The 27115-nt window shown below is 45.3% G+C and overlaps 2 protein-coding genes across 5 annotated transcripts in view; one reads left to right on the top strand and one right to left on the bottom strand.

Annotated features, from left to right (window-relative positions):
- LOC137562978 (lathosterol oxidase-like) overlaps positions 1-5377 on the bottom strand; it is a 78192-nt gene extending 72815 nt beyond the window's left edge. Inside the window, exon 1 of the mRNA XM_068274856.1 lies at positions 5207-5377. The gene's annotated coding sequence lies outside the window, so the exon portion shown is untranslated. The remainder of the gene's footprint in view (positions 1-5206) is intronic.
- A 23-nt stretch (positions 5378-5400) lies between these two features.
- KANSL3 (KAT8 regulatory NSL complex subunit 3) overlaps positions 5401-27115 on the top strand; it is an 88930-nt gene continuing 67215 nt past the window's right edge. For 2 of the 4 annotated variants that reach the window (XM_068274851.1, XM_068274855.1), the window contains exons 1-7: positions 5401-5488; positions 15152-15414; positions 18327-18497; positions 21165-21255; positions 24391-24576; positions 25670-25801; positions 25902-26018. In XM_068274851.1, the coding sequence (XP_068130952.1) occupies positions 15200-15414; positions 18327-18497; positions 21165-21255; positions 24391-24576; positions 25670-25801; positions 25902-26018 (912 nt within the window). In that variant the 5' untranslated portion in view covers positions 5401-5488; positions 15152-15199. Of the gene's footprint in view, positions 5489-13860; positions 14120-15151; positions 15415-18326; positions 18498-21164; positions 21256-24390; positions 24577-25669; positions 25802-25901; positions 26019-27115 lie in introns of those variants that run through there. The other 2 variants (XM_068274854.1, XM_068274852.1) reach the window with 2 other exon arrangements.

Genomic DNA, 27115 nt, shown 5'->3' with positions numbered 1-27115 from the left:
TCCGCCCAACCACGACGTCAACCCGCCGGCCAATTAGCAGCGCCGGCGGGTTGTAACTTTTCAAATTACCCAATAGTAAGTGTATAATACACTTTGTTGTTAGGTAAACAAAGTGTATTATACAGGCTGCCTCCTCCCCTGGGGGTCACAGTAATCCCCTAATCACCCATCAATCACTCCCTGTTACTATCTGTCAACGCTATCTTTTAGATCAGGTCCTAAACTGCCCCCTGGGGGCTCCTGATCACCCCCCACACCCTCATATCCCCCCCCCATGTACTGTATACATCTATTCTCTCCTGTAATCACCCACTGATTACCTGTGAATCACCCATCAATCACCCCTTGTCACCACCTGTCACTGCCACCCATCAGATCAGACCCTAACCACCCTCAGACACCCCCCTGATCACCTCCCAAGTGCATTGTTTATATCTGTTCTCCCCTCTAAACACCCACTGGTCACCCATCAATCACCCCCTGTCACCACCTGCCACCCTTGCGGGCACCCAATCCCCCGCCTGCTTGCATATATTTTCCCCTGTAATTACCTACTGATCACCTATCAATCCCCCCTTCACCACCTGTCACTCCGGGGTCCTGATCACCCCCGCCCTTAGATCCCCCTCTGATCACTCCCCCTGCCCTTAGATCACCCCCTCCCTTTGTGTACCTCTAATCTCCTGTCTGTAAAGCTTGATTGTGATTGGATTGGCTCCGATTGTCTCAATTGCCATCTGATTGCCTCTAATCACTCTTATTGGCTCTAATTGTGTTGTAATTGCCTTGATTGCCCTCTGATTGGCTTTGATTGTCTGTGATTGTTTCTGATTGCCCCCATTGCTATCTGATTGCCCCTGATCACCCCCCCCCCCCCCCCCCCACCCGGTCACTATCCTAGTGATCTAAACACAGTGGTTAGTGAAAACTGTCACTTTTTTAGTATCACTAGTGTTAACAGTTAGGCCAGTTAGCTAGGCCCCTGTGTTAGTGTCAGTTAGCGCTCAGCCCACCGCACCACAGTCACTAATTAGTCGCTGATTAGCGTCATCACTGTCGCTAATCAGCATTGGTACTATATAGTATCTGTAAGTGATCATTACTGATCGCAGTCAGATCTAAATTAGGGTCACTAGGATCCACTAAAAACACAGTGTTTGCCCGATCAGGCCTGATTGTTCGCCTGCACTTGCGTTCAGCCCTCCCCACCGCAGTGACAGAATTTTTTTTCTGATCACTGCAAAAAACACTGTACAATAGCTGTGGAACTGTAAAGATCAGTTTTTTGGGTTTTTTTTAATCAAAACTCAGTGACCACAGCTTTCTTCTCCGCAAGTACTCCCTTTTGCTAGGTAGGTGCTTTTTCCTGGGTAGTCTCAGAGGAATACCCCCTAAACTTAGCAGTCCACCATGGCAAGAAAGAGGTATTTCGATGAGGTGTACAGGTACATGGCTCAGTTGGATGAGGATGATTGGGACGACTCATTCGACGAATCTTCTGGGTCAGAGTTCGAACCTGTAGACAGCAGTGGCTCGTTGACGGATGACGAGGTTGAGGTCCCGGCTAGAGCCAGGTGTACCACACCCCATGTCACTGGACCGCAGGTGGCGCAGGATCTGCCTCAAGGGCAGCAGAGTGGTGCTAGCGCTGGTCTGAGGATTCATGGTGAGGCATACACCAGCAGCGCAGCATCTCCTGGACCTAGCACCAGTACTTCCGTAGACCCTGGTGAAGTGGTGCGCACCAGAATAGAAGTTGAAACTGGTTCGGTGGCATGTGCATTAAGACCCGAGTCGCAGCCACCAAGAAAACGGGCCCATACTGCCCCCTTTCACCGCTCAGTCTGCAGTCCAGGTGGAGACAGATAATCTAGGATCGGCCCTAGACTTTTCTCATCTGTTCTTCACCGAGGATCTCTACAACTTAATTGTGGCTGAGATCAACCGTTATGCCACACAATACATCACCAACAAACCGGATAGCTACTATGCCCAGCCTTTCCGGTGGAAACCACTCCAAGTTTCCGAACTTAAAACTTTTTGGGGCCTTCTCCTTAACGTGGGTCTAGTCAAAATGAATGTATTGCGGTCTTATTAGTCTACACACCCAATATATCACATGCCCATGTTCTCTGCGGTCATGTCCAGGACACAATTTAAGATGATCCTGCACTTCCTGCACTTTAATGACAACACAACCTGTCATGAATGTGACCACCCTGCTTATGACCAGCTCAACAAAATTCGGCCCCTCATAGACCACCTGTCCTTAAAATTTGCAGATGCTTATACCCCTGAACCGAACATCTGCGTAGACAAGTCCCTCGTACATTTTACCGGGCGCCTTGGCATCAAACAGTACATCCCAAGCAAGCGCATCCGGTATGGGGTGAAACTGTATAAAGCTCTGTGAAAGGGCTACAGGCTATGCATCTCGTTTTAGGGTCTATGAGGGAAAAGACTCAAAATTGGAGCCGGTCGGATGCCCTGACTACCTGGGGAGCAGTGGCAAGATTGTGTGGGACTTGATGTCACCTTTGTTCCAGAAGGGGTACCATCTTTATGTGGACAACTTTTACACAAGTGTGGCCCTCTATCAGCATTTAAAGATAGAAGGAATCTGCTGCTGTGGCACCGCACGGCCTAGTTGCCGGGGCTTCCCCCAACTTCTCGTTAGTACCCGGCTTGCACGGGGAGGGGGGGGGCTGCCTTGTGTACCGACGACCTGCTCAAGGTGAAATGGAAGGACAAGAGGGACGTTTACCTTCTGTCCACCAATCACACAGACACGACAGTGCAAATTCAATGGGCAACTGAGGTCATTGAAAAACCCCTCACCGTCCACGACTATAATGCTAGCATGGAAGGGGTGGACTTTAATGACCAGATGTTAGGGCCCTATTTAGTTTCCCGGAAAAACAGACGCTGGTATAAAAAAAGTGTCTTTATCTAATTCAATTGGCCATTTACAACAGCTTTGTTCTCTACAGTAAGGCTGGGAGAACTGGATCTTTCCTTAAATTCCAAGAAGAGATCGTTGCGGAACTCCTGTATCCAGGAGGTGCCGTGTAACAACCCCAAAATGCAGTTAGCCGGTTACATGAAAGGTACTACGCCTTTCCCATTCCGAGTGCCCCAAATCAACGCATCCGAACAAAACGTTGTCGTGTCTGCAGCAGGGCTGGAATAAGGCGTGACACCACTGTTTACTGTCCCACCTGTCCTGGCCAGCCTGGCCTATGCCTAGGGGAGGGTTTCCAGAGATATCATGAGCAGATACACTTTTAGAGAGTAGGGAACTCCAGACATAGCAGTAGGCACACAAGGGTCTCTGTGCTATTTCACACCGGTGCGATGCGTTAGGGAAAATTGCCTGGCGAAAGCAGGGCTGTGGAGTCGGTACAAAAATCTTCCAACTCCTCGGTTTATGAAACAATGACTCCAACTCTGGGTACCCAAAATGGCCACGACTCCGACTCCTCAGTCTAATACTTAACAGGGTTGTGCATTTTGTAAAAAAATCATCCGACTCCGACTCCTCAGTCTATGAAATCAACGACTCCGACTCCGGGTGCCCAAAATTTCCCCAACTCCAACTCCACAGCCCTGAACGAAAGTCACACTTTGCGGTCCCCACCTACGCCGGAAGTGCATGACTTAACGCTAGTGCATGGTTACGTTACTGCGTGGCTTCTGCTGCAATTTGGGTCGGCCCGGAAGTCATATTAGTGTACGGTGACGCAGTTAATTACTAGGCCGAATGCGATTACTAAGTCGAATGCTACTCTTGCGGTATTCCCTTAAAGAGAACCCGAGGTGTGTTTAAAGAATGTTATCTGCATACAGAGGCTGGATCTGCCTATACAGCCCAGCCTCTGTTGCTATCACAAACCCCACTAAGGTCCCCCTGCACTCTACAACCCCTCATAAATCACAGCCGTGCTGTGAGGCTGTGTTTACATCTGTAGTGTCAGTCTCAGCTGCTCCTCCGCCTCCTGCATAGCCCTGGTCCCTGCCCCCGTCCCTTCCCTCCAATCAGCAGGGAGGGAAGGGATGCAGGCGGGGACTGGAGTTCTGCAGGAGGCGGGGAGAGCAGCAGACTGACACTATAAAGATAAACACAGCCAGCTCTGACAAGCTGTTTGTCAGCAGCGTGGCTGTGATTTATGAGGGATTGCAGAGTGCAGGGGGACCTTAGGGGGGTTTGGGATAGCAACAGAGGCTGGGCTGTATAGGCAGATCCATCCTCTGTATGCAGATAATATTCTTCAAACCCACCTCGGGTTCTCTTTAAGGTCTGTTTTGGGCGATGCGCGCGACTCACCGAATACACGAATATGCAGTGTGAACCCAGACATCAGGTTTCCAGAGACCCTAATACACAGTGCTGCCAGAAACCTCTCCTTTCACTTGGGACAAAGTGCATAATGTACTTCGCCACATCTCTGCGCGATCTGCACTTTGCACATTGTCCCATGGAGTAGGAGAGGTTTGTCCTCAGGAAGGTAAGAAAAAAAAACAAAAAAAAAAACAGGTAAGCAAAAAAGATAATGTTTGGTTCCCAATGTAAATGTTTAGGTTAAAAATGTTCAATAAAGTTTATAAAAGTTGATGTTAATGAAGTTATTGCTTTCCTGCTTGTTTTTTTTTTTTTCTTCTTCTCTCTTTTTTCCATCCTTTACCGTTCCAGGTGGACCGACCAACCAACCAACCGACCAACCAACCAACCAACCAACCAACTAACCAACCAACCAGCTGCAGCACTGTGCAGCAAGTGTCAATTAATCCTACCAGGTTGTTCAAATTTTGATAGTATGATACTTTGACATCTACTTATCAAGTGTCAATTATTCCTACCAAGTAGTTCTAATTTTGACATTATGATACTTTGATGGTTACATATCAATAGTCAATTATTCCTACCAGGTAGTTCTAATTTTGATAGTATGATACTTTGACACTTGCATACCAATTGTCAATTAATCCTACCTGGTAGTACAAAATTTATCAGTATGATACTTTGACATATACTTTTATCTAATTTCTCTGCCTAAATAGTCCGGGTAGGGTCCCTTGACAAAGTATATTACTTAGACATGACAAGTGGTCCTCACACACCCCTTTCTATAGCATTCCCTCATGGGCTAGTGGTCCTCACACACCCCTTTGCAGAGTTCGGCAACAGATAGCGGGTTAAGTATCTTACCGATCCCGGAGTCTCAACCCGGCCTCCACCGCACTCCTCCCGCTGGAGCAGCACTTCGTTCTAGCGGTGATCCCCAGATCAGGTGCCTGCCTGACACTGCCTGTCGCGCAGGATCTTCACTGGCCAGAAGCCAAGGCGTCTCTTCCTTGTCATCGCGACTGTAACGTGGTCACGTGCTCGGAGGTCACGTGGGTACGTGACGTCACCAGGCTCCACCATCGCGAGGGCCTGGAGAGAGCTGCGTTTTGGGGGCCTCAATCCGTTCCCTTTGTTCGCTTCCGGGTGAGTATTTGTGCTTAATGTGCTATCGGTTACCCCGCTCGTGCGTACACCGCCTGTGACCTCAGCCTTACGTATCTATTATACGTATAGGCACTATTGCACTGTGCATCATGTATCTGTGGTGTGTACGTAGATGAGCGGTGTGTGGCTTCAGTCCATACTGTGTGATCTCTTAGCTGACAAGGTGCCTGGATCTCCAGGTGTTGAAAGAGTGAAACATTTCATTTGCCTGGCTTGTGTTTACATTGTTGGCATTTCCCACTATTTATTTTGCCCAAAATTAGAGGAACATCTCATTTCTGGTACACACTGATCAGCCACAGCTTTGATACCACTTGCAGGTGAAGAGTATAACATCTTACTGTATTATCTTGTTCTAGGGTCCTTTTAGGCAGGGGTTGCACTTGTCTTTCAGTTTTCTTCACTTTCCAGTAAACTGAAAGACAAGTGTGACCCCTGCCTTAGGCCCCGATTACATTTAATCAGTTGGTACGCATTTTTCTTATTCTCTATAGCAGTGCATTGTGAAAAAGATATCAGTTAAAATGCGTTAAATGTGAACTGTTCCATAGGAAAACATGGGCATTATTTTGAAAATCAGTTGTCCTTTCAGTTATAACTGAGAGCAACTGATTAAGGGTACGTTTCCACTAATGCGAATTTGCATGCGTTGTCCGCATGCAAATTCGCATAACCATTACAAGTGGATGGGCCTGTTTCCACAGGAATTCTGTGTGGTTTGCTGTGCAGAAAAATCTGCACGGCAGAGCCGTCAGAATTCGCATGCCGTACACGAATCGCCTGTAATGTAATTTAATAGGAAAACCAAAAGCGATTTTGTCTTGCGGTTTTCCATGCGTTTTCGCGTGCATTGTCGCATAAAAACCCATGTCAATGCTTATAGGCATTGACATGGTTAAAATCGCATAGCGCAAACCACGAGTGATTCCGCGTGAAAATCTGTATGGAAACGCATGCGGATTTGTTGACGCTATTTTCGAGCCAAAAACTCAACGCACAAGTGGAAACGTACCCTCAGTGTAAACCGGGCCTTAGGGCCCTTCTACACTTAAAGAGACTCTGAAGCGAGAATAAATCTCGCTTCAGAGCTCATACTTAGCAGGGGGCATGTGTGCCCCTGCTAAACCGCCGCTAAACAGGGGTCCCTTCACCCCCAAACCCACCCCCGCAAGACTTGGTCGTAGTCTTGGTCGTAAATCTTCCTAACGGCTGCAGCCCTGCTTCCAGTCGCGTCTATCAGACACGCATCGCCGCCTCTCCCCCGCCCCTCTCTCTGAAGGAAGACTGAGAGGGGCGTGGGGCAGGGCTGAGGCGGTTAGCCCTGCCCCAATGCGGAAGCGCTCCCCCGCTTTACGGAGGGGATTTGGGGGTGAAGGGACCCCCGTTAAGCCGCGGGATAGCGGTGGTTTAGCAGGGGCACACATGCCCCTGCTATCTTTGAGGTCTGAAGTGAGATTTATTCTCGCTTCAGACTCTCTTTAATCAGTTGCTCTCAGTTATAATTTATTATAAGTATAATTTATTATAAGTTATAACAGAAAGAAAACTGATTTGCAAAGTAATGCCCATGTTTTCCTATGGCACAGTTCACACTTAAAGGGGCACTATGGCGAAAAATTGTAAAAGTTATAAAATGTGCAAACATATACAAATAAGAAGTATGTTTTTTCCAGAGTAAACGAGCCAGAAATTACTTTTCAACTATGTTGCTGTCACTTACAGCAGGTAGTAGAAATCTGACATAAGGGACAGGTTTTGGACTAGTCCACCTCTTCATTCTCAGCAAGGCTTTTATTCTTTATAAAGATATTCCCTTAAAAGGGTTTAAACAATGATGCTGACCGGCTTTCCTGCTCGCTACACAGTTTTTTGGCAGTTGGACAGAGCAACTGCCATTCACTAAGTGTATTTGAAAATAAATAAATCCCTGAGAATCCCCTATGAAGACATGGGCTAGTCCAAAACCTTTCACTTCTGTCAGATTTCTACTACCTACTGAAAGGCTGCTTTCACAGTGAGACGTTACAGGTGCTCGTTAGTGCAGTCTGTAACGCAGCCCACCGCACAGCAATGAAAGATCAATGGGCTGTTCACAGTGCCCACATTGCGTTACATTGTAACGCAGCAGCTAAAAACAAAGTGCTGCATGCTGTGCGTTCTACGCGGCTAAGCCGCGTTAGACTATTTGCACATGCTCAGTGATATTGGAGGAGGAGGTCTCCCCTCCTCCTCCGCACCCAGGCACATGGCTAATTAATATTCACTGCACGGTGTGACGTGCAGTGTTTACTTCCTGGAGCACCGCTCTGTGCGGCGATTGGCCAGCGGGACCACGTGATGCCGCATGCGTCCAAGAGTACGCATCACGGCATCACAGGACGCATGAAGAACTCGATCGGATGTCCAGCTGCTAGCCCATTATGCGTTGCGTTAGGTGCACGTTATGCGACCTTAACGTAGCACCTAACGCAACGTCTTGGTGTGTAAGTAGCCTAAGTGACAACAACATCGGAGAAAAGCAGACCCGGATTTACCTCACAGGAGCCTATAGGCACAGATCTTCTCGCACCGTAGGTTTCGCCCTCCATGAACCTAAAAACCCCCGCCGAAGTGCACCGCAAGTGTGCTGGCTGGCCCAGCTGTCACTTCTCCCTTACTTCCCTTGCCTGTCATAGGTAGATACAGGCATCCCTTAGTATTAGGTAGTCAGATGTACCCTCAGTATTAAGTTTCCCGACTGATGGGAGCTCTCATCAATGGAAGGCCAAGAACCGCTTGAGTAACCTCTCATTTACACTCTGCTCAGTACGCTGCATAGGTGAGAAGGCGCTTGGAGAGGGGAGTGAGCCGCTCTTCCATCATCAGGCGCCTGTAGGCACGTGCCTACAGTGCCTTATGGTAAATCCGGCCCTGGAGAAAAGTAATTTATGGCTCATTTTACTCTGGAAAAAAAACGTACTTCTTATTTATATATGTTTGCACATATTTTCAATTTTACAATTTACAATCTTTTCGCCATAGTGCCCCTTTAACACGTTTTAACTGAAATCTTCGTGCATAGAAGAAATCAAATTTCCGGGCACCAATGGTTTGCAGTCACCCTTTATTCAGTTCCCGACACCTTTCCAAACGTAAATCAATCTTAGGCCTTACAGCCGTTTCGCAGGATGACCCGCTTCTTCAGAGGCAAGATAATTACAAATTTGTGGCAAATAACAAACATTATATATACACATACAGATAGCGTAAATCAGGTCTTACCCACCGCTTCCAGGTCCTCCCACTGCCGAGCGCGCGTCCCCTGTGAGGCGCCGCCCCGAGCCGGGCCGTCCGTTTGCGAGGGAGAGACACGCCCCCTTACCTGGGAGCGTGTATCGGGATTTCCCCGTACGTCACTTGACAGCCGTCATGTGACCCCACAGACTTACGTCACTTCCCTCTTCAACTGATAGGCTACCGGTATACGTGGGAGGTTTGGAACGCAGTAGCGTAGCCTGGCAACCAGGCACGCTAGTAAGACCTAGAACAAGAAAAGATACACAATTAAAAACAATTAAAAACACTGAAGCTAGCAACCTAAAAGAAGACAGTTGACTATGGAATATTATAACACTTATATAATAATCACTGGATCCTAACATAGCTTAAAGAAATCTTTACCGTGCACAGAGATACAAGAGGTAGCTGATACTTGGAGCTAATTACTTATCCACATGATCTGCCAGGATTAAAGGGCCAGGGTGTGGATAAATAATTGTGGTAACAGAGGGGGGCTCAACATTACAAATATTGGCCCCCAGGTTATTACATTCCAATACCCGAAGACATATACCCCTGTGTGAATATCTCTCACCCTATCGTATTATCTCTAAAAAAAATTTGAAGGATCGGGTTAGTTAATGTTTATCTAAGAAACACCACAACTCATTCCTTTCATTTAAACCCATCCTACCGCAGGCTTCTGTAAGAGAAATCAAACGAGCTTCTTCCCTGCGTAAGGATTGATCTCTTCCATAGTCAACTGTCTTCTTTTAGGTTGCTAGCTTCAGTGTTTTTAATTGTTTTTAATTGTGTATCTTTTCTTGTTCTAGGTCTTACTAGCGTGCCTGGTTGCCAGGCTACGCTACTGCGTTCCAAACCTCCCACGTATACCGGTAGCCTATCAGTTGAAGAGGGAAGTGACGTAAGTCTGTGGGGTCACATGACGGCTGTCAAGTGACGTACGGGGAAATCCCGATACACGCTCCCAGGTAAGGGGGCGTGTCTCTCCCTCGCAAACGGACGGCCCGGCTCGGGGCGGCGCCTCACAGGGGACGCGCGCTCGGCAGTGGGAGGACCTGGAAGCGGTGGGTAAGACCTGATTTACGCTATCTGTATGTGTATATATAATGTTTGTTATTTGCCACAAATTTGTAATTATCTTGCCTCTGAAGAAGCGGGTCATCCTGCGAAACGGCTGTAAGGCCTAAGATTGATTTACGTTTGGAAAGGTGTCGGGAACTGAATAAAGGGTGACTGCAAACCATTGGTGCCCGGAAATTTGATTTCTTCTATGCACATTGATTTACTTCAGCCGGCGGCACATTGGTGCTGCACCCAAGGTTCCCGACCTGCCGGTCTAAGCAACTGGTGCTGGGTTTTCAACTTCTATTTGGATACACAACTGAATACTGCTTTCAACCTGAGCACAGATGTCCAGTCCAGGCACCAGCGGGGAAGTTATACAAGGTACGCCTGCGATTGGGACGGCCACTGTAGCCACTGCAGTGCAAGCTGGACGGAGTGACTGGCAGACCTTCCTCACGGACACAGCTAAGGGCTCAGCATCCAGCAAAGCCCTAGCGGTCAAAGTTGTGGAACAAAGGCTGACAAAACTTTCTGAGAGGGAGCTGCAACTGTTTTGGACAGTAGCTACCCTCAAGAAATATGATGACAAACAAATAGCAGCAAGAGGCTTTCGGAAATATAGCGAAGCTATTGAATACCAGGATGATGTTGAATTTATGGAAATTTGGAAGAATCAACAGTTGGATAATGCACTGAAGTTACAAAAGATTGTTCTTAACCGTAGTGAAAAAGAATACAATAAGATATCAGAGGAGTTAACAGGGTGTAAACAAGAACTCACCTTATTGACCACGAATACCCAATACACAGAGATTGTAAACAAAGTCGATTCTCGACTGGGTCCACTCCAGGACAACATTAAAGAGAGGAAGCTAAGGAAGTTCAGGAGAGATCAGGAGGACTTTCGAACGGGCCACATTTTTGAGTGGGGCCAAACCGGAGGTCAACCGACAAAAAGGACCCCTGTAGGAGGTAGGAGTCACCAAAAAAGGAGAAAGCGATCTGGCTATTGGACAACTGACTCCGGAACGGAATCGAGCCCGGATAGGGCAATTACTCCTAACAGACCCAAGCCCGCAACTCCTCAACCATGTGCCGGAGCCCCTTTGGGAGAAGGACCAGGAGGGGCTGGAGGAAGCCCAGACAGACCCCCATCGAAGAAAGTGAGATGGCATCAACAAACCTCTGGCCGGAGGTACTGGAGGAAGAAGTAGGAGCACTCGCAGATGATCTTCAGATCATCAATATATCAGGTATCCAGTTGCCAGAGGGTTGTGACACACTTTTGAAGAAGGGCCTGGGATTTTCTATTAATTGTGAATTTGATAGGTTCAGATTTGAGGTGGACTGGTATAAAGCAGTGAGACGGTTAAACATATCCGCCTTCCAGAGCCGAATGTCTGATGATGGACAATCTACACCCAACCAGGTTGGAGGATTGGGTTTTACCCCTTCCTCTACGGATTTACAAGCACTACGGGATTTATCTGATCTGTGGAAGGAGAGCCACGGTGAGGACCAGGAATGTGAACTCCTGGAGGACCGTGGACCTCCCTTTATACCATGCAAGTCCACTAGAGATTTCCCTGTAACCCCGGGATCTGATCTCGAAGCATTTGATATGAAGACAAGGGAGGAACTTAAAGCCCTGTTATACCCAAAGAGTGTGGCCAATTTGACTCGACAGGAAACGAATGCACTCAAATGGTTAAGTGAGAACCCCCAGATTATAGTTAAAAAGGCTGATAAAGGGGGTAATCTGGTTCTAATGTCTAGAGAATACTACTTGAAGGAAGGCATTAGACAATTGGAAGGCCCTGAAGGTTTCTATGAAAAGTTGAGGGGGGACCCCACCTATCACTATAAGAATATCTTAAGAACCCTACTTAGACAGGGGGTGGAAAGGGGCTGGCTGACCAAAAAATTGGGAGAAGGTTTGTTTTCGGAGTTCCCAAGTAAACCGGTGTGGTACTTCTTACCCAAGGTCCATAAAAATTTAGAACAGCCTCCGGGCCGTCCAATTGTGTCTGCCAGAGGGTCGATCACTGAACCGTTGTCTAGATATCTTGATTTTCTGTTAAGACCCTATGTAGAGGGAGTTCCATCTTATCTGGCAGACACATTGGCGGTACTAAGGCTTTTACCAACTATTGATTGGAAAGATCACTATAGATTAGTGTCAATCGATGTCGAAAGCCTATACACACGTATCCCCCAAAGGTTGGGGGTGGAGGTGGTAAAATCCCTTCTGATCAACAAGGGGAAGGACCTTGATTGGGTGGAGTATATCGGTGAATGTCTATCATATGTTCTTACTCATAACGCTTTTCTTTTTAACGACAGGTGGTATAGACAGGCCTCGGGCGTTGCTATGGGAACCTCGGTAGCACCAACATTTGCAAATTTGTTTTTAGCATATTGGGAGGACCAATTTGTCTATAGCCGAGATAACCCTTATCGCGATGCGATTATATCCTGGCATCGTTACATGGACGATGTGCTCCTGATTTGGAATGGGAGTGAATCCCTGTTCCATGCTTTTGTTGATTGGCTGTGTGTTAACAGCTTGAACATGCGATTTACTGGCGTATGGGGGGGAGTGAGGTTGGAATTTTTGGATCTGGTCATCTTTGTGGATGAGGGGCGTCTCTTATCCAGGGGTTTCAGAAAGGCCACATCTACTAATTCCATCCTAGCTTACAACAGCTATCACCCCCGCCACGTGGTGGATGGCATCCCGTATAGCCAGTTTCTTCGCTTAAAAAGAAACAACAGCAAACAGGAGGACTTTGTCCTTCAGAGTAGGGAGCTGGGATATAGGTTTTTGGCCCGGGGCTATCCTCTCTCCCTTTTGGTAAAAGCCTTTAACAAGGCAGATGGCCATAGGAGAGAGGATGTCTTGAGAAGGAGTAAGAAAAAGAAAAAAGACATTGGTAACAATCTCAGCCAGGAAAAGAAAAATGTCCCCCTGATTTTTGATTTTTCACCCATGGCCAAAAGGATCTGTAGTGCTATCTCCCATAACTGGGCGGAACTGCGTAGCCGTCGTGAGTGGGAAAATCGCCTCACCGAGAGACCTTTAGTGACTTTTCGCCGCGCTCCCACGATTGGAGATTGCCTGGTTAGGAGTGAATTCAGGGGCCAAAAAGAACCTGATTGGCTCACCAGGGCAAAACCCAAGGGGAATTTTCGTTGTCATAACTGCTGTCATTGTCATCAGTTTTGGCCATGTAAGAGTATTCAGTTGGGGGGCCTTACAGTTCAGATTAAGGACTGCATACATTGCGGTACTGAATTTGCTGTATATGTGGTGTTTTGCCCATGTATGAGGTTCTACATCGGCAAGACCACCCGCCCCATAAAAACACGGTTTCAAGAGCATTACAAATCTATTGAAACGGGTAAGGGGGCAGGCAGATTAATTGCCCATATTAGAGAATGTCATGCAGGAAATGCAGATTGTTTGAGATTTTGTGGGTTAAGAGTGGTTTCCCCCCCACATAGGGGTGGCTGTAGAGATCAATCCTTACGCAGGGAAGAAGCTCGTTTGATTTCTCTTACAGAAGCCTGCGGTAGGATGGGTTTAAATGAAAGGAATGAGTTGTGGTGTTTCTTAGATAAACATTAACTAACCCGATCCTTCAAATTTTTTTTAGAGATAATACGATAGGGTGAGAGATATTCACACAGGGGTATATGTCTTCGGGTATTGGAATGTAATAACCTGGGGGCCAATATTTGTAATGTTGAGCCCCCCTCTGTTACCACAATTATTTATCCACACCCTGGCCCTTTAATCCTGGCAGATCATGTGGATAAGTAATTAGCTCCAAGTATCAGCTACCTCTTGTATCTCTGTGCACGGTAAAGATTTCTTTAAGCTATGTTAGGATCCAGTGATTATTATATAAGTGTTATAATATTCCATAGTCAACTGTCTTCTTTTAGGTTGCTAGCTTCAGTGTTTTTAATTGTTTTTAATTGTGTATCTTTTCTTGTTCTAGGTCTTACTAGCGTGCCTGGTTGCCAGGCTACGCTACTGCGTTCCAAACCTCCCACGTATACCGGTAGCCTATCAGTTGAAGAGGGAAGTGACGTAAGTCTGTGGGGTCACATGACGGCTGTCAAGTGACGTACGGGGAAATCCCGATACACGCTCCCAGGTAAGGGGGCGTGTCTCTCCCTCGCAAACGGACGGCCCGGCTCGGGGCGGCGCCTCACAGGGGACGCGCGCTCGGCAGTGGGAGGACCTGGAAGCGGTGGGTAAGACCTGATTTACGCTATCTGTATGTGTATATATAATGTTTGTTATTTGCCACAAATTTGTAATTATCTTGCCTCTGAAGAAGCGGGTCATCCTGCGAAACGGCTGTAAGGCCTAAGATTGATTTACGTTTGGAAAGGTGTCGGGAACTGAATAAAGGGTGACTGCAAACCATTGGTGCCCGGAAATTTGATTTCTTCTATGCACATTGATTTACTTCAGCCGGCGGCACATTGGTGCTGCACCCAAGGTTCCCGACCTGCCGGTCTAAGCAACTGGTGCTGGGTTTTCAACTTCTATTTGGATACATAACTGAAATCTTCCCAGTGCACTGCTATGAAAAAACCGTGTACCCACTCCTGCTGGGTCCCCTAAAATAGACTAGTGCCCAAATAACTCTGATTTGGTACAAATTTCTGCAGATTTAGAATAGACCAATCAAATACCACAACATAAAATATACATTAGATTTAAATCATTTGTATCTCATTGGCCATCCCTATGTCAATGATATGCAAATAATTTCTGAGTTGGGGCAGGACTATGCAGATTTATGTAACGTGAAACATTTGAATTTGGTCCATTTCAAGCTGCTTAATATTACATACATAATTTGGGTCATTTTCTGTTAGTGGGGCACCACTACTTGGGATATGTTTGTGTGAGGCAGAGGCCAGGGGGAAAGGTTATGGAAGGCAGAGGCTGGGGGGAGGTTACCTTCCTCCGTTCCAATGCCTAACACTAAAATACAAACAAAATCCTTTGTGAGGAGACTGACAGAATGAGCAGCTCCCTGACAGGTGCCACACACACTCATGTTCTCAGTATGTGGTGAAGCTGAAATTCACTGACTCATAAATAACACACAGTATAAGATCCAGTGATGTTCCTGCCAGTTAGCTATTTTATGCTATTGACACTTTTTAATCAGCCATGGCATAGTTCACATCGCCACCTGAATCACAGTAGTATGAAGCAATTGTAATTAATATTGTTATGTAACGAATGTTGTATGTTATGTTTTCCCGCAGGAATTGTATGGTGTGGCTGTAGTGCCCCCGGTCCAAGGTGTGACCAAGATGTCACACAGGATAAGCGAGCGAGATCTGCAGTCTTCAGCACGCAGAATGGGCACATCCCTCCTTTTCCAGCTGTCTGTGCACGAGCGAGAGTTGGATTTGGTATTTCTGGATCATAGCTATGCCAAGCCGTGGAGCGCCCACCCTGACGCCAGCAATGCACAGCCCACCCGCACCCTGTTCATCACTCCTCGCAGGCAGCAAGAAAGTGTGGTGTAAGTTTTTATATATACAGTATATAATTTTTTTTTTCAAACTTTATATTTGTGAATGATTCTGCATTACAATGTTTATTGGTTAAAGTGCTCCTGTTGTCTGTATCTAGCTCTGCTTCCACTTAACACACCACTGTGTTCACATCTGTGCCAGATCACTAGGTCTGATCCTTGGTGCTGTGTGTCACATCTTGCTCTGCCATCCCTGACGTTTGGTGTGGATCGATCAACACAGAAAGAAGCAGACTGAGAACACCTTCCGATAAAAGCACTTTTAATTAGCTGGGTGCAGACAATGTGGCATAGCAAACGTTTTGCAGCAACCCGCTTTCTCAGAGGCCAAACGTACACCAGTGTATGTGTGTATGTTTGGCCTCTGAGGAAGCGGGTCACCGCAAAACGGCTGTCAGGCTTATTCATCCCCGCTTCTATGCCATTTTGCACCAAGCTGAAGATTGAAGGTGCTTTTATTGGAAGGTGTGTAGTGCCTCTATCTGCTTCTTTCCATGTTGGTTGATCCACTGTGTTCCTGCAGTGCACACATTTTCAAATCACACATCCAGCTGATTCCCATCTCCCTAGTGGCATCTAGTGTCAGACATTTTTTTTTTCATACGAATTGACTTTTGGTATGGACTGTCTTATCCCACTATTTAAACTTGAGTCCTGCAACACAGACATATTCCTGTCTTATGCCACCTAACTACACCATCAATGCTTTCCCATTCTCCCTTTCCATTCAGGTCTGTTGTCATTGATCCTCCAGTGCTTCCTATTTTATGATGTTATCCTTCGTTTATGTTACTATTCTGTGTTGTCTTCTGTCAAACTCTGACGAACTTCAAGCACTTCTTTAAAGTAACTAAGCTCTTCTATCTAACGGAAACCTAAGATGCGGGGGGCAATAAGTCCTCTTTACTTACCCCCCCCATAGCCTTACAGGTCCCGTAAGGGAAGGGTAACGGGTATTTTACTTACCTGAGGCTTCTTACACGTTCCTTGATTTCCTCCTGGTTTATGCCCATGTCCCGCGTAAGATCACCCGTTGTGGGCTACTACACATGCCCTCTGGGGGTGTTATGCGCAGAACGCGACCGAGGAGGTGCTGGGCAGCGCATGCGCAGTATCCTGCTGCTGGTCCAATCAGCAAGCTTTCGGAGGGGTGCAGCAGATCAGACCAGGAGGAAACCAAGGAACTTGTAAGGCTATAACTACTGGAAAAAGCCGCAGGTAAGTAACCATGTCCCATTTAGGGCCCTTTCACACAAGCCGTTGACAGGCAGTGAACAGCCTCTCAAACGCTCTAAAGTTCTTGCTGCTGACTGGTAACTCCTCACTGCTGTCTGGCAACTGCTCGCTGAGCACACGGTTCAACTGCCCATGTGAAAGGGCCCTTATGCTGGGTACACACGATGAGATTTCCCGTTCGATTTGCGGATCGATTCGATTAAATCAAACATGTTCGATTGGATTTCGATCGTTTTTTTTTCATGATAGGTATGCAAAATCGACGGAAAAAACGATCAAAATCCAATCGAACATGTTTGATTTAATCGAATTGATCCGCAAATCGAACGGGAAATCTCATCGTGTGTACCCAGCATTACACTTCAATCCATCGGTTAAAATCAGTACAATAAAGCTGTTAGAGCAGTAACAGCCCACTGTTTCAAGCACCTTGCTCTTGCTTAAAGAAAACCTGAACTGAAAATTAAAAGTCAAAATAAACATACACAAGTCATACTTAACTCCCGTGTAGTCTACTCATCAATCTCTTTCTCCTCTCCTGCGTCCTGTTTGTCCACTGTGATCAATGGAATTCTCCGCCATTCATTTTGAAAATGGCCATTACAACATAACAGCTTTCTGGTCAGCACACAGTAAACTGTAACATCGCCTACTTGAGCCATAGGGAAACATGGACACATCAGTTTTCCTCTTAGCTGTAACTGACAGCAACTGATATATAACTGACAGCAACTGATATATTTCTGTTCTGACAAAATGTTGTCAGAACTGGAAGGGATCATTGTGAGAAGAAAATGTTGAGCTTCTGAGAGGAACTGATGGCAGGGTAATTATGTAATGTTCATTTGAAGTTACCTCATGTGTTTAATTTAAATAATTTTACTCAGTACAGGTTCCCTTTAAAGAGAAACTCCAACCAAGAATTGAACTATATGCCAATCAGTAGCTGATACCCCCTTTTACATGAGAAATCTATTCCTTTTCACAAACAGACCATCAGGGGGTGTTGTATGACTGATATTGTGGTGAAACCCCTACCACAAGAACCTCTGAGGACCGTGGTACTCCTGGCAGTTTCCTGTCTGTGAACCTTGTTGCATTGTGGGAAATAGCTGTTTACAGCTGTTTCCAACTGCCAAAAAAGCATGAAGCCGCTAAATCACCTGCCAACAGTAAAAATGTCACCATATAATAAATGTCAGAATGTAAATCAGGGATTTAAAAGATTTTACAATGGGCAAACACTGACTAAATAATTTATACATAATTATTGTAAAAATGAAGCACTTTTTTATTACATTATTTTCACTGGAGTTCCTCTTTAAACCTCAGAACAATATTGGTATGGCTGTGCAGTGTGAGCAAGGGCTAGGTCCCCAAAGCAGCGAGTTGTTACCGCTCTTACAGCTTTATTGTACAGATTTTAAGTTCCTAGCATGCTGGTGTGTGTTTGTGTGTGGGTGAAGTTCCTAGCATGCTGATGTTTACCTTTATAGCTATTTGATTGCTGCCTCTCCTTCATTTGGCTACTGTTGTCTCCTGTCTGACATTACTTGACTGTGATTGATCCACCACGGACTGGGAAATGTTACAGAATATCGCTTATGACCACAGTTGCAGAATGTGTTGGTGCGGTACAGTCATACTACTTCTGTCTCTTGCAGTGAAGCAGATGTTCCAATTGATGTTGAGACAGTGACCCCAGTTTCCATGCCATTGTACGATAATCAGAAGGCGCGAACAGTGATGAACGAGTGCGAACGTCACGTGATCTTTGTGCGAACAGACGCTGAGGCTCCTCTGCCACCTGATGATTGGGAAGATCACCTTAATAGGTCAGACTTTTTTTGTTTTACCCCTATTCAAATATACCTTTCTCATTATGGTCCAAGTGTAAGATGTCGTATTATCCAACTATGGCCTCAATTCACTAAGCTTATCTCCTGTCTTTAATAACGTTTCTAGAGTGATCATCATGGTGATGAGGCATGTCGTATTCAGGAAACATTTTACCTCTGGCAAACCTACAGTTAACTCTTTTGTCTTTAAGTTAACTCTTCAATCCTTAAAGAGAACCCGAGGTGGCCTTGTATTACGTAAGTGGGGCACAGAGGCTGGTTGGGCACACTAACACCAGCCTCTGTTGCCCCATCGTGTGTGTCAAAGACCCCCCTGCTCGCCGCTATACCCCCGCAGAGCTGGCGACACGCAGCGTGTCGCCAGCACAATGTTTACTCTAGCGCTGTCTGTCAGCGCCGCTCCGCCGCCTCCTCCGCATCGCCGCTACCCGCCCTCGTCCCTTCCCTCCCGCTGATTGGAGGGAAGGGACGAGGGCGGGTAGCGGCGATGCGGAGGAGGCGTGGGAGCGGCGCTGACAGACAGCGCTAGAGTAAACATTGTGCTGGCGACGCGCTGCGTGTCGCCAGCACTGCGGGGAGTTTAGCGGCGAGCAGGGGGGTCTTTGACACACACGATGGGGCAACAGAGGCTGGTGTTAGTGTGCCCAACCAGCCTCTGTGCCCCACTTACGTAATACAAGGCCACCTCGGGTTCTCTTTAAAATAACTCCAGAATTCTAAAGTTAAAGACAGGCTGTTTATTAACTGCGTGTGAAACTAACTACAGAGGAGGTAAATTAACTACAGAGGAGGTAATTTAAGGACTGAAGAGATAAGATAACTCTCTGTCTGATCTGATAACTGTGCCGAGGTAAGTTTTCTCTTGCCTTATTATCTCCAGCATGATCTTAGTGAATTGAGGCTAATATCTTGCAAATGTTTTTTGCCTGACTACCTTCACCGTGAGCTAAAGTCCCAGATGAAGCTGTTTGGTTAGAGGGATATGAAGGCTGACATATTTATTTCCTTTTAAATTATGCTAATTGCCTGGCTGTCCTGCTGATCGTCTGCCTCCTATACTTTTAAGGTGCGTACACACGTCAGATAAAAGTCTTTGGAAAATGAAAGATCACAGACCAATTTTACCCCCTTTCATGTAGTATGAGAGCCATACTCTACACAGTCTATTCTATGGAGCTGCACTCCACATCAGAAAAAAATCTTTGCAAGATGAAGATGCTGCACACACAGATGCTGTACACATGCAACAGATCAGTATCTGCAAAAGATCAATCCCTGCAAAAGATCCGTTCCTGCAAAATGCCTTCATAGTCTATGACATCTGCAGATCCTCATACACACCTTGTTTAATGGACATTCATCTGCAGATCAGACAATTATCTGCCGATCTGAAGATCCAACCTGGTGGATCTGATCTACAGATAATTGTTCGTTAAACAAGGTGTGTATGAGGATCTGCAGATCTCATAGACAATGAATACATTTTGCAGGAATGGATCTTTTGCAGGAACTGATCTTTTGCAGACACTGATCTGTTGCATGTGTACAGCATCTGTGTGTGCAGCATCTTGCAAATATTTTTTTCTGATGGGGAGTGCAGCTCCATAGAATAGACTGTGTAGAGTATGGCTCTCATACTACATGAAAGGGGGTAAAATTGGTCTGTGATCTTTCATTTTCCAAAGACTTTTATCTGACGTGTGTACGCACTTTTAGTCGTAGCCCTTGAACAAGCATGCAGATCAGGTGCTCTGACTGAAGTCCCACTGGATTAGCTGCATGCTTGTTTCAGGTGACCGACACTACTGAAGCCAAATAGACCAGCAGGGCTGCCAAGCAACTGGTATTGTTTAAAGGAAATTTGGTATTGTTTAAAAATAAATATCCCTCTCATATCCCTCTCACTTCAGGTGTCTTTTTTAGGCATATGCTGAGTGGCTTGCTTTTAGAGATAGATAAGTACTAAACCACTTATCTTAAAGGACAACTATAGTGAATGATATATGGAGGTTGTTTACAACAATACCAGTTGCCTGGCTGTCCTGCTGATCCTCTGCCTTTAACACTTTTAGCCATATACCCTGAACAACCATGCAGCAGATCAGGTGTTTCCGACATTATTGTCAGATCTGACAAGATTAGCTGCATGTTTGTTTCTGGTGTGATTCAGACACTACTGCAGCCAAATAGATCATCACGGCTGCCAGGCAACTGGAATTGTTTAAAAGAAAATAAATATGGCAGCCTCCATATTCCAAAGTGATCCCGAGTTGAGAGTTATATAGAGGCTGCCATATTTATTTCCTTTTATGCAATACCAGTTGCCTGGCTGTCCTGCTGATCCTCTGCCTTTTTTTAGCCATAGACTCTGAACAAGCATGCAGCAGATCAGGAGTTTCTGTCAATATTTCCAGATCTGACAGATTAGCGGCATGCCTGTTACAGACACTACAGCCAAATAGATCAGCAGGGTTGCCCCCCCCCCCCCCCCCCCCCCCCCCCCCCGAACAAATTTTAGCATTGTCATAGTAGAATTATTAGAGTATTTTGATAGGAAATATAGGAAACAAATAGAAAAAAATACATTATTTCTCATGGTTTAAAATACTTTTTAATTTTCAATATCTTGTCACTTCCTAATAGGACTGGCTGGAGTACCTTACAGAATAAGCTTTTTAATAAAATTCTGAAAGCGCTGCAGGCTGACCGGCTTGCTCGACTAGCAAATGATGGCGTAAGTATATGTGGTGTTATCTGTTCTGCCTGTTTTGAAGCCTCACACACACTCACTATTACTGTCGCACTCAGGGATTGGGCCTTGATCCCTTGGGTTGACATTTCAGGTCCGAGTGTTGTACAGACACATTGCTAGCCTGAAGGGAAGGGACATGTCTGTTGCTGGGACTTGAGATGAGATGTGGAGCATAATGGGCTTGGGTGTCGGCAGAGCATCTAGGTCACGAAAGATCCAGCCTGCCAGAGCTCTAGGTTATCTTGTGGAAACTCTTGTCTACATACTAGATTCTTGGCGGAGACTGTTCTTAAAGGGAACCTAAACTGAGAAGGATATGGATTTTTCCTTTTAAAATAATACCAGTTACCTGACTCTCCTGCTGATCCTGTGTCTCTAATACTTTTAGCCACAACCCCTCAACAACAAGGGTGCAGCTAAGGTTTTGGTGGCCCCAAGCAGTCCATAACTTGAGGCCCCCATCCACGAAAGATGGAAAAATGGATAGCCCCACCTCAAAACAAAGCGGCGCTTGCAGCGCACTGCTGTGAAAAATGCCCCCAGTTTAGGTAGCCCATATAGTTGCCCCCAGTATAGTTTAGATAGGTAGGTGTCCCCATATAGGTTAGATAGGTATATGCCCCCAGTATAGGTTACATAGGTATATTCCCCCAGTATAGGTTAGATAGGTATATGTCCCCCAGTATAGGTTAGATAGGTATATGTCCCCCAGTATAGGTTAGATAGGTATATGTCCCCCAGTATAGGTTAGATAGGTATATGTCCCCCAGTATAGGTTAGATAGGTATATGTCCCCCAGTATAGATTAGATAGGAATATGCCCCCAGTTTAGGTTAGATAGGTATATGCCCCCAGTATAGGTTAGATAGGTATATGCCTCCAGTATAGCTTAGATAGGTATATGCCCCCAGTATAGCTTAGATAGGTATATGTCCGTTGTATAGGTTAGATAGGAATATGCCCCCAGTATGTGCAAAGCGGCGGGGGGGGGGGGGGGAGCGGGCAGAGTTAAGTTTCCACTTACCTGCCTGGATCCGGCACACAGCTTCTATCTTCAGCCTCTCCCGGCGCGCGTCGCATCGGTAAGAGCTTCCCCTGTGATGACATGCGGTTACGTCATCACAGGGGGTGCTGTTACCATAGCGACAGACGCCGGGACAGGAAGTAGACAGAAGCTGGCAGGATCGAGGAAGATAAGTAGGAAATTCTCTCTCCCCGCCCGCTCCGCCTGGTGCCCGCACGCCCCTCGCCGCCAGCAGCAGTGTGAGGCCCCAAGCGAGGGCTTGGCTTGCTTGTATGCTGGCGGTGCCCCTGCTCAACAAGCATGCAGATCAGGTGCTCTGACTGAAGTCAGACTGCATTAGCTGCATGCTTGTTTCAGGTGTGTGATTCAGTCACTACTGCAGCCAAAGAGATCAGCAGGACTGCCAGGCAACTGGTATTTTTTAAAAGGAAACCTCCATATCCCTCTCAGTTAAGGTTCCCTTTAAAGTAAGATGAAACTCTATATTAACTGAAATTTTTTTTAAATAAATCAACCAATAGGAAATTATTTATTTAGCTTACCTATCCTGTTGTTTTTGGTGTTCTCTGTCAGATTTAAGAGAAATGTGATATGAAAAAAGAAAATAATATTTCTGCTTGTCCCTATCTTTACTGTTTCACTGTGATCCAAAAGTGACATCACTTATGCTCTTTTCTTCGTTTATTTTGTTTTGTTTTTCTCTTAAACCCAGCTCTGTGTTAATTTGCAGATTACTGTCCCTCCCACAGAAAACATCACCTTTACAGGCTTACATCACTGTGTAAACTCTTTAAGGGGAGGGGGGAAATTCAATTACCTTCTGGTCATAGTGTCTTTATCTTATCTGAAATTGGAAGTTTCTTTTATTTGCATTTTGAGACCTGCTTGGAACTGTAGCTAAAAAAAACTTCTCAATCCTGTTCGCACTGCACAGTTCAACAAAAGAACACAGAGCAGTTAAAAAAATAGGGGACACATGGGGATCTATTTTAGAGGGGGAAAAAAAGGTGTTTGCACATATATTGAGGGCACTAACTATTTATTAAGCAATCTTTTTTTTTTTTTTCTTGGATGTTACAATCCCCTTTAGAAAACCTGTAGGGAAAAAAGTGCCCTATTCTTGGCACTTACCAGACCATTCTAGCACTTTCTCTGCATGAATACAATCGATGAGGGCTTGTCGACGGCTCGCTCATGCACAGTAGCAAGGACCCGCTTAGGCTTTGGCGGAAAAGCCAAGCCTGATCGAGTCCGTGTTACTGTGCATGCGCTAGCCGGCTGCACAGTAGCATGGACCCCGTCGGGCTTGACTTTTTCCATTGAAGCCTTAGCAGGTCCGTGCACTGTGCTTCGGGGGTCTCAGATCTGGAGCAGCCTGACGGAGGAGAACTGGGGGAACCTCTAGTACAACCCAGATGCTTCCCCCTCCAAAGTATCTAAATTTGCGCATTGCAAACCTCACAGGTTTGCTTTAAAGTGACACTGAAGCAAAAAAATAAAATAAAATGATGATGATATAATGCATTGTATATATAGTGCGGATAATTAATAGAACATTAGTAGCAAAGAAAATAGGCTCATATTTTCATTCTCAGTTATATAGGTTTGTTTGTTTTTTTTATAACATTGCATCTTTCTCTAATGTTTGCAGTTTACACTCTACACTCAGCATTCTAAATGATTTCACAGAGCAGGCTAATGAACTTTTGAACTGTACTCTGCAGAAAAAAAAAATACAGTGACAGATAATAAACTTCAGAAGACAGAGCTCTCTGTGACTTTGAAAGTTGGAGAGATCAGTGTAGCTCTTTTGCATAGATAACTGGAGTTTCTTAACTCTTCCTGTACTGTAAACAATATTATACTCAAATCTCTGCTGCTAATGTTTTGTTTCTTAGCTGTACTACACATACAAATCATTTATATCATAAGTTTATTTTCACTTCAGATTCCATTTAACAGCCGCCTCAGGCGAGTGCCATGTAGCGTGTATACCTAGTTTTTACTGTATGTATATGGTAGTACTGAATTGTACAAAAGCATCAGATATCATGATCCATAAGAAAGTGCCATTTTCTTTTGAATCCTTGCAGGCAGCCAATGAGCCAGTGCTGAGAAGAATAGCCGTGGATAAATGTGCCCGCAGAGTTCGCCAGGCGCTAGCCTCAGTAGGCTGGGAAACCAAGCTAGTGCAGTGGCTACACAGTACTCTTGTAGAATCACTCAGCTTGTCATTGCTTGCTGCATATCTGGATGCCTTGCAGACGCTGAAAGGAAAGGTAACTATTATTTTAACATTGAAAGGCCTGTATAAATTGTGCGTATGTGATTTACTGATATGCATCTGCAAACAAGCCAAAAAGTTGGGTGGAACGCCAGTGAATACACCAATACTGTGTGTTTAAATTTAGATGTGTGATAGGAACTATTGGCTTTATCACACCCAGGTTCTATTCTTTCCTTCCGGCTAATCTGTTTTTGGCATGCTATGCTGTCATCAGAATGAGGCTACACACACATAATTGTCTTTTCAACAAACATTTGTTTCAGGTGATTATTTAATGTTTGTGAAGGGGTTGTCTGGCATCTGTGGCTTGGTCAGTGGTGATTAAACTTGCTGTAAGTCCTTAAGCCCAATCTACACGATAGATTCTTTGTGCGATTCGATTATGATTCTATTTACGATCCAATTAAATCCGACATGTCCGATCGGGATTCGATTCAATTCGATTTGCCATTGCAAAACAATGGCAAATCGAATTGAATCAAATCCTGATCTGACCTGTCGGATTTAATCGGATCTTAAATAGAATCCTAATCGAATCGCACAAAGAATCGTATCTGGTAGATGGGGCTTAAAGCTCAGTAGACGTGATGCAATTTTTCCTCCGATTGACGGACCGTTCCGATAATTTCCGATCGGTCTGATCGATAATGCAATTGATTTTGGGTAGCAAAAATGGGGAATTGATCGCATTATCGATTAAGAGCAATTTGGACATCTACACATGATGTAACTTCCTATGAGATCAATCCGTCGATCTGACCAAAAATCTCATTGTGTGTACCTAGCTTTGGTATAGATAAATGGTATAGATAAAAATTGGATATGTATATACATATTCACACCTAATAGCAACAATCTATGCATATAAAATTAATACAAACCTGACAATAAAAACAGTCTATATATTCATGAATGAATGCAGCATAAAAGCTATTTGGCTTAACATACTCACACCAAGAACCTCAATGCAGCCCACAAATAGCCTAATAAGTTGGCCTTCATCACAGATGGCAATTTTTGCTGGTTGGTGTAGACTCCTGGTTAGTTGAGTTGCGTATAACTGTAAAGTGTTTTCCCCTTTGCAGATTCCGGCTCTTATTGATCGCATGCTCCTGGCCAGCACTGTGCGAGCAGCAGGAGCCAGTGCAGAAGCATTATCTCTGCTGCTCAAGAGACCCTGGGATCCAGCAGTCGGGGTTTTGTCTCATAACAAGCCTGTAAGTAAAATAATAAAATAAGTAAATTCAGATAGGAGGCCATTTACACATCATTCTGGACTTGTTTCCCATTTAACTTTTTTGCCATTTTTTTCCCCAGAGCAAACTACCAGGTTCTCCTCTTATTCTCATCGCTCCTTCTGGACCAACCAATTCTATATTCCCCACTTCAAGACGACATCGGTTCTGGCAGTCCCAGCTGTCATGTTTAGCCAAGGTTAGTTCATGGATTGCTTCTACTAATTCTATTCAGTGGGTTGTTGCACCTGATGCAAATTTCGCATGCGTTAAAGAGACTCCGTAACAAAAATTGCATCCTGTTTTTTATCATCCTACAAGTTCCAAAAGCTATTCTAATGTGTTCTGGCTTACTGCAGCACTTTGTACTATCACAGTCTCTATAATAAATCAACTCATCTCTCTCTTGTCAGACTTGTCAGCCTGTGTCTGGAAGGCTGCCAAGTTCTTCAGTGTTGTGGTTCTGCTATGAACTACCCCTTCCAGGCCCCTCTATGCACACTGCCTGTGTGTTATTTAGATTAGAGCAGCTTCTCTCTTCTCTCTTATCTTTTACAAGCTGAATAAATCGTCCTCTGAGCTGGCTGGGCTTTCACATAGTGAGGAATTACAGACAAGGGTAAAGCTGTTTGCAGGAAGAAAAGAGCAGCCTGAAACTTCAGTTCATAAGAGATGCAGGGGGAAAGAAACACACAAATGATCTCTTGAGATTCAAAAGGAAGGCTGTATACAGCCTGCTTGTGTATGGATGTATTTTCTATGTGTGGACATACTGTACATCAACCTACTTCCTGTTTTGGTGGCCATTTTGTTTGTTTATAAACAAACTTTTTAAAACTGTTTTTAACCACTTTTAATGCGGCGGGGAGCGGCGAAATTGTGACAGAGGGTAATAGGAGATGTCCCCTAACGCACTGGTATGTTTACTTTTGTGCGATTTTAGGCCCTGGATACATGAAAGATATGTTACAGCTGCGTAGCAATCCCCGCATTCTCAGATCCACAAGTTCTAATAATCTAGTCATACCCAGAGTCCACTTGGAAACTTTTGGTCCCAGAGCCTTCTGTCATGCTGCCCCTACGTTTTGGAACTCCTTACCTCAACAGATCAGGACAGCCCCATCCCTGGACGTGTTTAAATCCAGACTGAAAACCCACCTGTTCAGTTTGGCATTTGCAGAAATATAACTTTTGTTGTGTGAATACTTCATCCTACTAATTACTGAATCTGAGAGAGCCTAAGCGCTTTGAGTCCTATGGGAGAAAAGCGCTATAGAAATGTTATTGTTATTGTTT

This window comes from Hyperolius riggenbachi, chromosome 3, assembly GCF_040937935.1.
Source record: "Hyperolius riggenbachi isolate aHypRig1 chromosome 3, aHypRig1.pri, whole genome shotgun sequence".
Taxonomy (NCBI): Eukaryota; Metazoa; Chordata; class Amphibia; order Anura; family Hyperoliidae; genus Hyperolius; species Hyperolius riggenbachi.
The sequence above is the reverse complement of the archived record's forward strand: the minus strand, read 5'-3'. Positions and strand labels throughout refer to the sequence as shown.